We start from the raw sequence: 14,185 nt of genomic DNA, 5'->3' as shown, positions 1-14,185 counted from the left end.
ATGCGTGGTAGAACAAAGAGTCATTGAGTATCCAATCTTATGCTGCCCGTACACACAGCCATATGTAGCCACCAGCAGTTGATGGCATAGATCAAGGTAACTTGCCACCCATAGCTTTGATTGTTTTAGGACTTTGAAAGAAACTGTTGGTAGTTTGTTGCCTTGACCTGTTCACTTATTTCTGTGATTGACAGCTAGTTACATTTATCTGAAAACTGGCCTGTGTATGATTGGCATTTCTATTGTATTTTGTAACTTTGGAACACAGAATACTACATCCTACAACTATGTCACTCACATTTTTAATAAAGAAAAGTACACAAAACACACAAATGTATTTTTACTAATTTATTTCATAATTTGTTTATATATTTTGGAGTATTAATGTTAGATGCCAACAGCATGGTCTTTAGTATCCATTTCTTTTGTAAAACTTTGCCCACGCAATACAATCATTCGAGTAGTCCTTCCCAGTTGTATTACTGTCAACTGCATCAAAACTCTTGACGTTGTCTGGACCCGTGTTGTATGCTGCTAAAGCACCTGTGACAAAAGGTTATATTTGTATAAAAATTGGCCAATACGGTTTAAAAAGGACAATATCATGTGCCTAGAAAATGCAAATAGACTGTTCACTTTGCAAGGGCAATTGCACTTTACAAGAGCATGTCCCCCAGACCTTAGTGAATGTGGTAAAAATTCACTTTGTAAAGAATACCCAATCATGCACAAGGAAAAACAAAAAACAAAAAACGCTTTTTTGCTTGCATACCATTCCCTTACAGGGTGAAGTATATTTGCCTTCAGTAATTCAACCCTATAATCTTGTCTTTTCTTCTGTGGATAGAAAGGAACCTCTGTATAAGCCCTGAGTTGCTTCGAGCTCTCACAGGACTGAGTGCTGGAAGGGGTCTTTTTTGGTTTTTAAAATTTTGATGGCTTAATAGTGAGGCAAAGGAGGGGGGCATAAAAATTAACCTGTTGCTAACAGGTTCACTTTAAAGCATACTTTTACCATTTTACAATACATCAAGATATTCCTCTGCTAGAGATTAGTGACTTGACAATTAGGAAAGATGAAGGAGGGAATGTGCTTTCATAAAGCACTGACCGCTCCCATATTTAACATGACATGTTCTTTTTAAGATATCCAATCATTTTATATATACGGTATGCTGGATATTTGAGAATTTGAATCTCCACCGATTACACATTTGATCATGTGGATGATTACCTTTCATAACCTGGCTCCTTGACCAGCTTGGAAATTTTTTCTTGATTGCTTCAAACATGGAAATCAGTATTTCTGTGGCCTGTAAAATATGCTCTTCACTGTCCCATGCTCCTCGTGGAGTATGCCACCTTTTGTCGATCTGGTGTTAAGAAAATCATATGATTTGTTCGTTTAGCTTTAAAAAGTACATACAATATTACCACATTTAGTTGCAGCAGATTGGGGAAGAAATACTGTATGCTGTATTGTTCCATTAAAGTCTACATAATGTGGTATTAAACCCAAAAATCATTAGATGTGATAGTTTTCTTCTTTTAGGTTTTTTCCTCTTTGTTTTCACCTGGTGATCTGGCCAGTAACATACCACCTGAATTAGAGTGCTCCCACTCTGATGAATGGGCACAGCAGACAGCAGCATTGTCATTTTGGGGGAGGGGAGTGTTAGAGGTACTAGCAGATATAAATACACTAACAAATTGAAGCTGAACTCCAGCTAACACTTAAATCGGTATGCCGCCTGGGAGGAAAAAAATTGAAAAGCAGCAGCTACAAAATACTGTAGCTGCTGCCTTTAAATATATGGACACTTACCTGTCCAAGGAGCCCACGATGTCTGCACCCAGGCCAATTTTCAGATTGGCTGTCAAGTGCTGCTGCTGCCATTCGTCATAAGGGAAGCCAGCAGTGAAGCCTTCAGGCTTCACAGCCAGTTCCCTACTGCGCATGCGTTGCGATTTCTAACTGGCCCGATGCCGGAGGAATGAGGAGGGGGCTGAACTTCTGAGGGGTGGCGCTGTCTCCCAGAAGTGGGAAGAGTACATGTCAAAAACAGGTACCTGTTCCACGAACACCCCCCCCCCCCCTTTCCGGAAAGGTGCCATATATGCATGGCACCAGAAGGGAGGAGGAAGTAGGTAAGCGGAGGTTTCACTTTTGGGTGGAACTCTGCTTTAGGTGTTTACAGCAAACCAGTTTTTTTTTCCCCATTTGGGATAAAATTTGTAACTGTAAGCACTCCTGCCAGCATTGAATTGTTTGTCTCATCCCTGTAACTGATACTTCTGCAAGAGCTTGTTTTTTGGAAAACAAGCTTACCAGCCGGATCAGTAAAAATAGAAGAAAGAGCCTAAAAAAAAACATACAAAAAACAAATGCAGCCATCACATCTAAGAATTGGTAAGCTGCAATATAAGTGTAAGGCCATTTTCACACTGGGGCGGTGGGTGCGTCGGCGGTAAAACGCCGCTATTTTTAGTTTTTTAAATTTTTTTTACTTTCACATTGGAGACACAGCAGCGGGTGTTTCAGGTCGGTTTGCAGGCGCTATTTCTAGCGCAATAGCGACTGCAAAATGACCCAGTGTGAAAGGGGTCTAAGTAGTAGAGGAAAGCGCTTGCCAGTTAAATTAGCAATAGTCTGCTGCACCTGGGATTCCCTGAGCACCAGGACTATGTAATGATTAAGCCCAGGTTCACACTGACAGCGGGTTTGAAATTAAATTCATCTAAATTTGCACAATTTCATTCCCGCATGTCAGTCCGACTGTGGGTTCCTGCACAGATGTCTATACAAATTTGCACCCCAAAGTCACCAAAAGTAGTACAGAAGTTACTTTATGGAATTGGTGCAGCGCTGCAAATGCGGCGTTGCACCGATTCAGACTGTGCCATTGCCAGCAATAGCCGCCGATTCACCAATGAGATTTGACATGTCAAATTGCATGCTAAATCACATCAATGTGAACCTAGGCTAAATGTGTGAGATGCGCCGACTGTGTGATGGGATTAAAAAAAATAACCCACTATAAGGCTCTTTTCACACTGAGACGCTTGTAAACTGCCAGTAAAACACTGAGCACTTTTGAAGAGCTTTTCAGGCGCTTTTGAAGCGCTTTCCATTCATTTCAATGGAGAGGGGCGTTTTTTCACCACCCTACCAGCGCACTGCCCCAGTGTCAAAGCATTCATTGATTTTAATGAAAATAGGTTTTCATGAGCTTTTTTTTTGTGTGAAAGGGGTCATAGGGAATGAACGTGTGTTAATGCAAGGAATTGTGTGTATAACATGGACTGTCTGAGTATCACTGCCAGATATACATGTAGATAAACACAAATAATAAACCTGTGTGAATGACAACAAAGTGTGTGTGAGCTTATCTAACCACTCATCAGGCAGTCCAGGTTATACACACAATTCCTTGCATTAACACGCGTTCATTCCCTTTATAGTGGGTTAATTTTTTAATCCCATCACACAGTCAGTGCATATCGCACATTTAAGCTGCAATATAATAAAGGTTTGCTTTTGGGTTTATTACCACTTTAATGAGTTTTCTCAAACACAGTGTAATGCATGCTGTTATGTGTTAGGCATTTGTGCCAAAAATAGTTAGATGATAGGAATGCATATAAATCCTTTATGCAACTTTAAAAACTTGTGAAGGAACTTAGAAGCATGCAGGCTGAATGCACCTTAAAGTGGATGTAAGCCCTCACATATACCCAGTGAAGTGAACAGCGTCAGATGATACACAGAGACAGAGATGAAGCAAATCTCCCTCCATAAGTTTTACTTCTATATCTGCTGTCTTCAGCTTTATATATTCTTTACAAAGCACACATGGTGTTAGAATTTTCACTTCCTCATTCAGTAGTAGCAGTGTAGTGTTGGATTACACTGGGAGACAGCTGATTGGAGGAAAGGCATACACCCTCCTCCACATAGGCAGAGACTTTCACTGTCCTGTGAGTAGAGCAGCTTTCTGGTAATCTATTTATAGCACCCACCCTGCCACAAATTTCAGGCTGGTTTTATCATGTGTGGGAGAACTTGTCAGGAGTTATCAGGCTGATAACAGAAGAACGGAGCAGGAGAAGGACACAGGACTTAGTGCTTTGAAGAGAGATAGGAAAACACTGCAGATATGTGCCGAGCTCAAATTTCATGAATCTAAATATTTAAATGTGTTGAGATCACAATGAAATCACTCTTCATGACCAGAGCATTCATTTTGATCATCATGTCTGCATACCCATATTTCACATGATAAACTTCAGAAAAAGTTGCGCAGATAACTGAGTATGATGAAAATAGTGTGCACTAAAGCAGAGATGCCAACAATCGTAATATTAAAGCGGTTGTAAACCGCGGATGTTGTAAAAAACAAATAAAAAACACCTGCAAGGCAATGGCATAATGCCATACTAGCACATTATAAAATACTCACCTTGAAATGAAGCCCTCCAACGCTGTACTGTCAGCACTGAGAAGGCTGACATGTTTACCCGGTCTTTCTTCCGGGTTCACACACTCCGGCTATGTGATTGGCTGAAGCCGCATGCGCTCTGAAGGTCCGGCATACCTTGTCGGAACTCCAGAGTTTCGTTTCGGAAACGAGGGCCCCCGGAGTTACGTCATTGCAGCTTCGGCCAATCACAAAGCCGGAGCGTGTGAACCCGGAAGAAATACCAGGTAGACATGTCAGCCTTCTCAGCGGTGAACGTTTAGGAGATATTCATTTTACCTACAGGTAAGACTTATAAGACCATGCAGGGTTTACTACCGCTTTAAATTTATCACAGTGCACATCATTAAAAAGCAATGTATAGTATTTTTAAAGCACAGCTCCAGTCAACATGAAAAAAATACTGCTTTGAAGTCATAGCATGGAGCTATTTTTTCTTGGCCTTATATACAGTGCCTTGCAAAAGTATTTACCCCCTTGGCATTTTTTGTGTTTTGTTGGCTTATAACATGGAATTAACATGGATTGTTTGAGGATTTGCATCATTTAATTTACAGAACATGCAACATGCCCACAACTTTGAAGATGTTGTTTTTTTTTTGTGAAGAAAACAACAAATAGGACAAAATAACAGAAAAAGTCAATGTACATAACTATATACCCCCCTAAAGTCAATACTTTGTAGAGCCACCTTTTGCGGCTATCACAGCTCCAAGTCACTTTGGATAAGTCTCTATGAGCTTGCCAAATCTTACCACTGGGATTTTTGCCCATTCCTCCTTGCAAAACTGCTCCAGCTCCTTCAAGTTGGATGGTTTGCTCTTGTGAACAGCAATCTTTAAGTCTGACCACAGATTTTCTATTGGATTGAGGTCCGAGCTTTGACTAGGCTATTCTAACAAATTTACATGTTTCCCCTTTAAACCACTCAAATGTGTTTGGGGTCATTGTCCTGCTGGAAGGTGAACCTCCGTCCCAGCCTCAAATCACACACAGAGTGGTTAAGGTTTTGCTCAAGAATATCCCTGTATTTAGCACCATCCATCTTTCCCTCAACTCTGACCAGTTTCCCAGTCCTGACTGCTGAAAAACATCCCCACAGCATGATGCCACCACCATGTTTCACTGTGGGGATGGTGTTCTTTGGGTGATGTGTTGGGTTTGTGCCAGACATAGCATTTTCTTTGATGGCCAAAAAGTTCAATTTCAGTCTCATCAGACCAGAGCACCTTCCTCCATACATTTTGGGAGTCTCCCACATGCCTTTTCGCAAACTCTAAAGGTGCCATTTTGCTGAAAGAAAGGGCTTTCTTCTGGCCACTCTGCCATAAAGCCCAACTCTATGGAGCGTACGGCTTATTGTCGTCCTACATACAGATACTCCAGTTTCTGCTGTGGAACTCTGCAGCTCCTCCAGGGTTACCTTAGGTCTCTGTGCTGCCTCTCCGATTAATGCCCTCCTTGCCCGGTCCGTGAGTTTTGGTGTGCGGCCGTCATTTGGCAGGTTTGCTGTTGTGCCATGTTCTTTCCATTTGGTTATGATAGATTTGATGGTGCTCCTAGGGATCATCAAAGATTTGGATATTTTTTTTTATAACCTAACCCTGACTTGTACTTCTCAACAACATTGTCCCTTACTTGTTTGGAGAGTTCCTTGGTCTTCATGGCAGTGTTTGGGGGGGGGGGGGATACTTTTGCAAGGCACTGTATGTGCATGCTGTGCATTATAAGTTGTTACCATATGCTTTTTATTGTCTATACCAGGGAGATGCAATTAGCAGACCTCCAGCTGCTGCAAAACTACAAGTCCCATTATGCCTCTGGGTGTCATGCTTGTGGTTGTCAGAGTCTTGCTATGCCTCATGGGACTTGTGGTTCTGCAACAGCTGGAGGTCTGCTAATTGCATATCCCTGGTCTATACTAATGGCCTCTGCTGAGGCGCCTCTCTACAGAGAATTTTTTTTTTTTCATTTGTTTTATCCATTGCCAACACTACCTAACATGCTCTTAATGTGCTATGATTGTAATCTGTTTGTTATGCACATAGTGCCTGTATCTTCAAATTTCCTTTTTATAAATAGGAAGAAAGGAAGGGAACAGGCAGAAATACTTACCGTACCTTATGCCGTGTACATACGACCGGACTTTGACCAAACTGGTCCGACGGAACGAATCCGTCAGACAATTCGATCATGTGTGGGCTTCATTGGACCTTTTCTGTCAAACTCTGTCGGACTTTAGAAACAGAACATGTTTTAAATCTTTCCGATGGATTCAAGTCCGATCGAAAAATCCGTTCTTCTGTATGCTAGTCCGATAGACAAAAAAAGGCGCAAGGGCAGCTATTGGCTACTGGCTATGACCTTCCTTATTCTAGTCCAGTCGTACATCATCACGTTCGAAACGATCGTGTGTAGGCAAGTGCGTTTCGTTGGAACTCCGTCGAAAAGTCCTTCGCAGTTCAGTCCGACGAAAAGTCCAGTCGTGTGTACACGGCATAACTCTTTGCTCTCACAGGCTTTCTAACCCTCCTTACGACCGATTGGCGTAAAGAACCCAGTAGATAATGAAAATTATCCTAACTCTGTGTCGCGTGATGTATGATAAAGAAATCACAATTATCAGGTTTACATTACATATACTTAGAGGGATAATGGCAATCACACACCTAGTCACATGAGTCTCTTTTTTCAATAGCCTTAAGCATTATAGGAATTACAAATTCAGAGATGCTCCTGTCTTTCAAAACCTGGGCTTCAACAGCTATTCTGTTAAAGCCAGTGACTGTGAAGCAGGATGGTAAATCTGTTCTTTAGACAAAAAAGCCTGTGGATCCAGTAAGCCTACAGAGCATCTGCCACCAGTCTTAACAGGTCAGCATACCACATCTGCCTGGGCCACTCCAGAGCAATGAGGATTATCAGGGTGCCCCCATCTCAATCCTGTGAAACACATAAGTAAGAAGCTTCAGGGTAAAAAGGCATAGATCAGGATGTATAGAGCCATCAGAGCATTCATTGCTTCCGCTAGAGGATCCCTGTGCCTTGAGACAAACCTGTCTAGTTTGTTGTTGAATCTGTAGGCCAGAAGGTCCACATGTGGCATCCCCCACTTGTGACACAGGTTCTGCAACACCTGCATGTGTAGGGATAACTCCCCTAGCTGTAGGTGCTGAGAAAGTCTGTCTGCCAGTGGTCTTCACCTGAGATGTAGACAGAGTAGGTGGTAACATGAAGTTCTGCAACAGATCTGATCTACCTCTCTTGACATACCAAGACTTCTGATTCTTCCCTGATGATTGATATGAGCCACCGCCGTGGCAATAACCAACTGAATCAGATGATCTTTCTGTAGGATAGTCCAACGTTGCAGAGGCAACCAAATCTATCAAAGTTCCCCTGCATCAACAAGGTGCCCAGGACTGACAGGCTGGCATCCACTTGCATTATCAAACCAGGGACAACCTGGTTCTCAGTTCCAAAAAATTAGCCTGTCCAGGGACTATTGATTTGTCTTACACTGACAGAAAATGGTGTTGTGAAGGCCTGGAGTAAAACTGGGCACATGGGAGTGTCTCGAAGGAGGCTTCCATCAAGCAACTCACTTTTGGGGGGGGGTCACATAAACCCTGCCTGAGATCTAAAGATGTGACCTCCCCCTCTGCTGCCGACCTCACCTCAGACTGGTTGACTCTGGAGAGGTGCTCCTGGCAGTCAGTGACAGTTCCCTTCCCTCAGGAAGGCTCTGAGGTGCATGCCGCCACACAGGAGAAGATGGAGGGAGGAGGTTGGTGGAGCCAAACAGTAAAAGGAGAGGAGGAATGTCCTCCTCCGCACTGAATGCTGGGGCCTCCGCCTCACTTTACTCCTTGGGCCTGTGAAGTCACTGGTTGCTACACGGCAGGCGATCCTAGCAACCAGTACAGACGATAGAGGCCAGTGATGGAACAAATGAGTCTCAGCTGGCCAGGTCACTCTAAGTAAAGCAGAGCTGCTTCTGCAGTGGCCTTTTCTGGGGGCATCAGATTGGCCCGGGGGGAAATCGCCACCCTGCCCCCTGGCCCGAAGGGAAAATTGCCACCCAACCCCGGACCCAGTCCGCCCCTGAGTGACATGAGCATTCAAGGTATATATCGCCAGCATGCCAGGATCCTTCGGGGCAATGCAGTTTTTGTATCAAGCATCTCAAACGTGCTGACAATTTTTGGCATTTAAACAACCATTTAGGTCATATGTCAGGCTAAGATAGAAATTGTAACCAAAACATTATTAGCACCTTAAAGTGATTGTTATTTAAAAAAAAAAAAAAAAAAAGGACCTTTACAAACATGTTATACTTACCTGCTCTGTGCAAGGGTTTTGCACAGAGCGGCCCTGATCCTCCTGTTCTGGGGTCCCCCGGTGGTGCTCCTGGCTCCTCCTCTTCCGTGCGGGCACGCGCCTGAGTCCTGCTGCTGCGTCCATTGATACAGACAGTAGGACTAGGCCCCACCCCCGGCACCCTTGTCACTGGATTTGATTGACAGCCAATGGCTTCGGCTGCTATCAATCTATCCAATGAGAATCCGAGACAGTGGCTGGAGCTGCTGGGCTTGTCCTCAACGCTGGAATGATTGGGTTCAGGTAATAAAAAGGGGGCTCCGGCTTCGGCTGCGGTGGTCAAAAGGCAATCCAAAGCGAGTGCCCGCGATCGCTCCACACAGAGACAGAACGGAGATCTGTCAATGTAAACTGACAGATCTCTGTGCTGTCAGGGGTGAGGAGAGCGATCTGTTGTTCATACTGAGTATGAACAATGATTGGTCTCGTCACTCAGGCAGTCCCATCCCCCCCACAGTTAGAATCACTCCCTAGGACACACAATTAACCCCCTGATCGCCGCTAGTGTTAACCCATTCCCTGCCAGTGACATTTACACAGTAATCAGTACATTTTTGTAGCACTGATCGCTGTATAAGTGCCAATGGTCCCAAAAGTATTCGATCTGTCCGCCAAAATGTCGCAGTCTCGATTAAAAAATGCTGATCACTGCCATTACTACTAAAAAAAAATAAACAAAATGCCATAAATCTTTTCCCTATTTTGTAGATGCTATAACTTTTGCGCAAACCAATCAATATAGGCTTATTGCAATTGTTATTACCAAAAATATGTAGAAGAATACAGATCAGCCTAAACTGAGGAAAAAATTTGCTTTTTAAAAAAAATTGGGGATATTTATTATAGCAAAAAGTACAAAATATTGTGGTTTTTTTTTTCTAAATTGTCGCTTTTTTGTTTTATAGTGCAAAAAATAAAAACTGCAGAGAAGATCAAATACCACCAAAAGAAAGCTCTATTTGTGGTAAAAAAAGTACGTCAATGTTGTTTAAGTACAGCATTGCATGACCGCACAATTGTCAGTTAAAGTGACGCAGTGCCAAATTGTAAAAAGTGCTCCGGTCAGGAAGGGGGTAAAATCTTCCGGGGCTGAAGTGGTTAATGTCTTCACTTTTCTATATTCAGTTTCTGCAGCTTTAACTGGTGTGTGTATTACTGTTGTATGCAAGTGTGATTTGTAAAAATGTAGTACAGTTTATATATTGTGCATACTTGTTTGTATTGTTATTGCCATAAATTATATTGCATCAGCATTTCCAGTGTGCTGCTTATTCATTTTACCAGTAATGGAAACCTTTGATTACCTGCATTAGGCCAAAAGCATTGCCATTATCACCCTCATGATTGGTGTCCAAAGCATTTCCAGCACGTGATTCACGAGACATGATTGCTGCAATTATAGCTGGATCCACACCAGTTTTCCTGGAAACAGACTTATAGGGCGTACACACGGTCGGACTTTGTTCGGACATTCCGACAACAAAATCCTAGGATTTTTTCCGACGGATGTTGGCTCAAACTTGTTTTGTCTACACACGGTCGCACAAAGTTGTCAGAATTTCCGATCGACAACCACGCGGTCACGTACACCACGTACGACGAGACTAGAAAAGGCCAGTTCAGAACCAAGCGCGGCACCCTTTGGGCTCCTTTTGCTAATCTCGTGTTAGTAAAAGTTTGGTGAGAGACGATTCGCACTTTTTCAGACTCGTGGCTTTCAGATCGTTTTCTGCCGTTCAGTTTGTGCTTGTGGGTTTGTATCTGCTCTTCAGTGCGTGCAGTCAGTTCGTATCGGAGTTTTCTGTGTGATCTTGCCTGCTCGTTGCTGTTTTTCAGGTCGCTCTTTACAGGCCTTGCTGTTCTTCAGTGCGTTCTGTTACTTCGTTCTGAGCAGCCGACCGTTTTCTAGCCATGTTTCGTATGCGTACTCCTCGTAGAGTTCGTGCTGTGCGGGGGCTTGGTGTTGGGGTCCTGACTTTGACACAAGTCCAGTCCATGAACAGGGTGGGGAGGAGTTCATGGACCAAGAATTGGTTGCTTCAGCGTGACCAGTTCTGTCATATGCCTTTGCTCTGTGAGATCCGTGAGAATAATCCTGATGATTTCAGGAACTTTCTCAGGATGACGGACCCCGTATTTCACCGTTTGTTGGCTTCGCTGACCCCCTATATCAGCAGGCAGGATACCTGCATGAGGCAAGCCATCACTCCGGAGCAGAGGTTGGTCGCTACCTTGCGGTATTTGGCCACAGGGAGAAGCCTGCAGGACCTCAAGTTCTCGACAGGCATCTCCCCCCAGGCTCTTCTTTGTGGACATTTACTGTTTGTGTTTGTTTGAGCTGACCCTGACAGAAATGTGTGGAGTGCAGAAAATGTTGTAATTGTGTAACCTTATACAAAGCACTGTTGGCTGTTATTTACTAAATGCAAAGACACTTTTCACTGCAAGTGCACTTGCAACTGCACTGAAACTGCACTTGTAGTGCAAAGTGGATTTGCTCTTAGGAAATTACCCCCATTTTCTCATAAAACAACAATTACATCACCCCAAAAGTGTTGTAGCGTTGAGACAATAATCCACACATTCTTGATGAACAATCTTTTTAATACCTGCACAATCACATGTGCATTTACCAAAGGTTTTTCTGACAAACCAACATGTTTGTTGTATAACAATTTTTGTGGTGTCATTATCCAAAATCTAAATGTGCATTTTATAGAAAACAGGCCTGTGTAAAACCAACAAGAAAGACACAAATCTTGATCTTACAAAGTTCACATTTGGTAGAACTGGAAGGCAATATCAGACATGAGTATTTAGGAACTGTGTTTGATATTGCGTTCAGATGGGGGGAAATCACCCCTGGAAAAGCCAAATTTGGAAGATGCACACCAATTTCCCAATGTCAACATGTGCTATCTGCCATCAGGGGGGATCAAGGGATGTGTTTTGGGGGAGAAAGCCCTTCCTCACCGCTACTTTATTATTGAGGAAGGGGTTGCACCCCCAAAACACGTCCATTGATCTCCCGTGATGGCAGATAGCACATGTTGACACACTGTGTGCATCCTCCAAATTTGGCTTTGGGAAAAATCACAAAAACATTTCGCACATTGTAGCACACAAAAGAAGAAAGTGATTTGGAGGGGTTTTAAACTCGCCCCAAAACATCAATGATGTTTTTATATTTTGGAATAACATCATTGATGTTTTGCTTGATGTTTTCCAATTGTAAATTACACCCCATGATCTCCCCGATCAGGATCTGGGCACTTTCGGATGTGAAAGGATCTTCATCCACAACCTCACGATCACCTACAAAGAGAGGAAACCCAAAATAAATTAGGTCTAAAAAAAATGCCTCCATCCATCTCTTATCTGAGCCTGTGGTTGCAGACACTCACCTGTTGTGGTGACTAGTTCCACCACGTCTTCTTCCTCCTGCTCATCTTGTGTTGGGGGGGATTTCCCCTTCTTCCAGGGGGGGGGGGGGGGGGCTCTGGTCTCCTCGGATGAGGGGTGTCCTCCGAGTCTTTTCTCCCCTATGTAAAACAAAAATGGTATAATTAGCACACAGATATTTAATGTCAGAACTATAAAGATGAAACATTGCTTGGAAGTGGGATACAATTATCTATTTTAGCAGAGTTCCAACATGTAGCTTTTTTAGTGTCCTTTGTCAAGCTGCAATACTTTACCTGTTTTGTACAAGCTTCACAGATGTATCCCCCCTATAGTATACACTGGAGCACCTGTGTGGCCCCCCTAATAAAAATGGTGTTCTGGGGTCCCACACTAGTGCTCCAGTGTCCAGATGTGAAAACAGCTGCTGAGTGTCCTCTCCTTACACAGAATCTAGTTTGCATTTCATTCTATTAACAAAGCCATCTACACAACCCAATTCTTTGAAGACAAGTATAGAGCGTCAAAATGGTGGCCAAATGCATATGGCCTAAACAATGGTATTTTATCGTCCGAAATAAAACTGTACAACAGTTCCTAAAAGCACATGGAGCAGCACGAACGTAATAAACACAAAAAGAATAGGAACACAGCACAAATACTTACTTTTTTGCAGCACTCTCCGGATCTTTCTGTACTGCTCATGTTCTCGTAATTTCAGGTCCGACCACCGCTTCCTGAGCTGATCTTTCGATCGTCGTACCCCGAATTTCCGGTGCAGACTCCTGACCACTTTCGCCATGATCTTGGCCTTTCGGACATTGGGGTTGGGGTAAGGCCCATACTTTCCATCATAGTCGGCCTTCTTCAGGATGTCCATCATCTCCAACATCTCCCCAAAGGACATATTTGAGTCCTTTAATCTCCTTCTGGATCGGGACGTTTCAGGCTCCGGCCTTTCCTCCTCCTCCTCGTTGCTGTAATTAGCACGATCCTGCTGTCTATCTGCTATGTGCTCTTCCTCCACTGCGCCGAACGAAAAGGGGCGGGGAATAGAATAGAAAGAACGTCAGGGGCGGGCGGAGTTATACGCATGCGCAGTGTGTATAAATCGTAACGCGCGCGTCTTACGTACGATCTGTGAGCGGAGGAAGGAGCATCGGAGACGCCGATCGTGCTAACGAAGGTAGGATCTAAACTTGGGCCTATACTGCTTCGAAATGGAAGCCTATATTGTAACAAGATTAGGGGAGTTTGGCCTGACATTAGGGTTTGTCTTGTGTTGTGTCTTGCAGAGAAAATGGATGGGTTCAATGACCACAATTTCCTGCCCCTGTTCATTGACAAGTACAGGGAGCTGCCCTGTCTGTGGCAGGTGAGACACCCCCACTATAACCATAAACAGAAGAGGCAGGCAGCGCTGGAGAAACTGCTGGAGTTGGTGAAGCCGGTGGTCCCCACAGCAACCATCCCCTATTTAAAAGCAAAAATTGGTGGCCTGAGGAGCACTTATCTTAGGGAGCGCAAGAAGGTCACAGATTCCCAGAGGTCCGGAGCTGCAGCAGATGACGTTTATGTCCCCAGGCTGTGATACTATGAGAGACTGCGATTTCTGTCAGACCACACTGAAGTCAGGGAATCCCTCTCCACTCTTCCTTCCACGCTTCCTTCCATCCCAGCTGAGGCTTCTGATGTCCAACCTGGGCCTTCCAGCCAGGAAGAAGTGGAGGAGCCCAGCTGGAGTCAGGTATAGCATTCTTCTACAGATTTCTGGGCAATAAATAAATGATGTTTACTAGATGTTATTATTGATCATTAATTGCTGATTAAAAAAAGTGTTTTACATATCAATAGACAGTAGTGGGCACCCAAAATTGGGACAAGAATGCAAAATGCTGAGCTCAGAATGATAGTCAATTATATTT

At 43.6% G+C, this 14,185-nt stretch overlaps 1 protein-coding gene and 1 long non-coding RNA gene across 2 annotated transcripts in view; both read right to left on the bottom strand.

Moving 5' to 3' along the window:
* LOC141127856 (uncharacterized) overlaps positions 1-14,185 on the bottom strand; it is a 574,076-nt gene that overhangs the window by 485,993 nt on the left and 73,898 nt on the right. The window lies entirely within an intron of this gene.
* On the bottom strand, positions 334-10,289 carry LOC141127855 (lysozyme g-like). The gene is made up of 3 exons (XM_073614700.1): positions 10,163-10,289; positions 1,235-1,373; positions 334-543 (listed from the first exon to the last, which is right to left on the bottom strand). The coding sequence occupies exons 1-3, from the start codon at positions 10,241-10,243 to the stop codon at positions 410-412; spliced, it is 354 nt and encodes a 117-aa protein (XP_073470801.1). The 5' UTR covers positions 10,244-10,289; the 3' UTR covers positions 334-409.

The sequence above is a fragment of the Aquarana catesbeiana genome, linkage group LG02 (assembly GCF_042186555.1).
Source record: "Aquarana catesbeiana isolate 2022-GZ linkage group LG02, ASM4218655v1, whole genome shotgun sequence".
NCBI lineage: Eukaryota > Metazoa > Chordata > Amphibia > Anura > Ranidae > Aquarana > Aquarana catesbeiana.
This window is presented reverse-complemented; position numbering and strand designations above follow the sequence as displayed.

What these genes read in the sequence shown, in the direction of transcription:
- LOC141127855 (XM_073614700.1), bottom strand. Translation starts at nt 10,243, where the DNA reads ATGTCTCGTGAATCACGTGCTGGAAATGCTTTGGACACCAATCATGAG. An exon ending in ATGCTTTTGGCCTAATGCAG is followed by an intron (nt 1,374 to 10,162) that starts GTAATCAAAGGT and finishes TCTTAACACCAG; the next exon opens with ATCGACAAAAGGTGGCATAC. An exon ending in AAGGAGCCAGGTTATGAAAG is followed by an intron (nt 544 to 1,234) that starts GTAATCATCCAC and finishes CTTTTGTCACAG; the next exon opens with GTGCTTTAGCAGCATACAAC.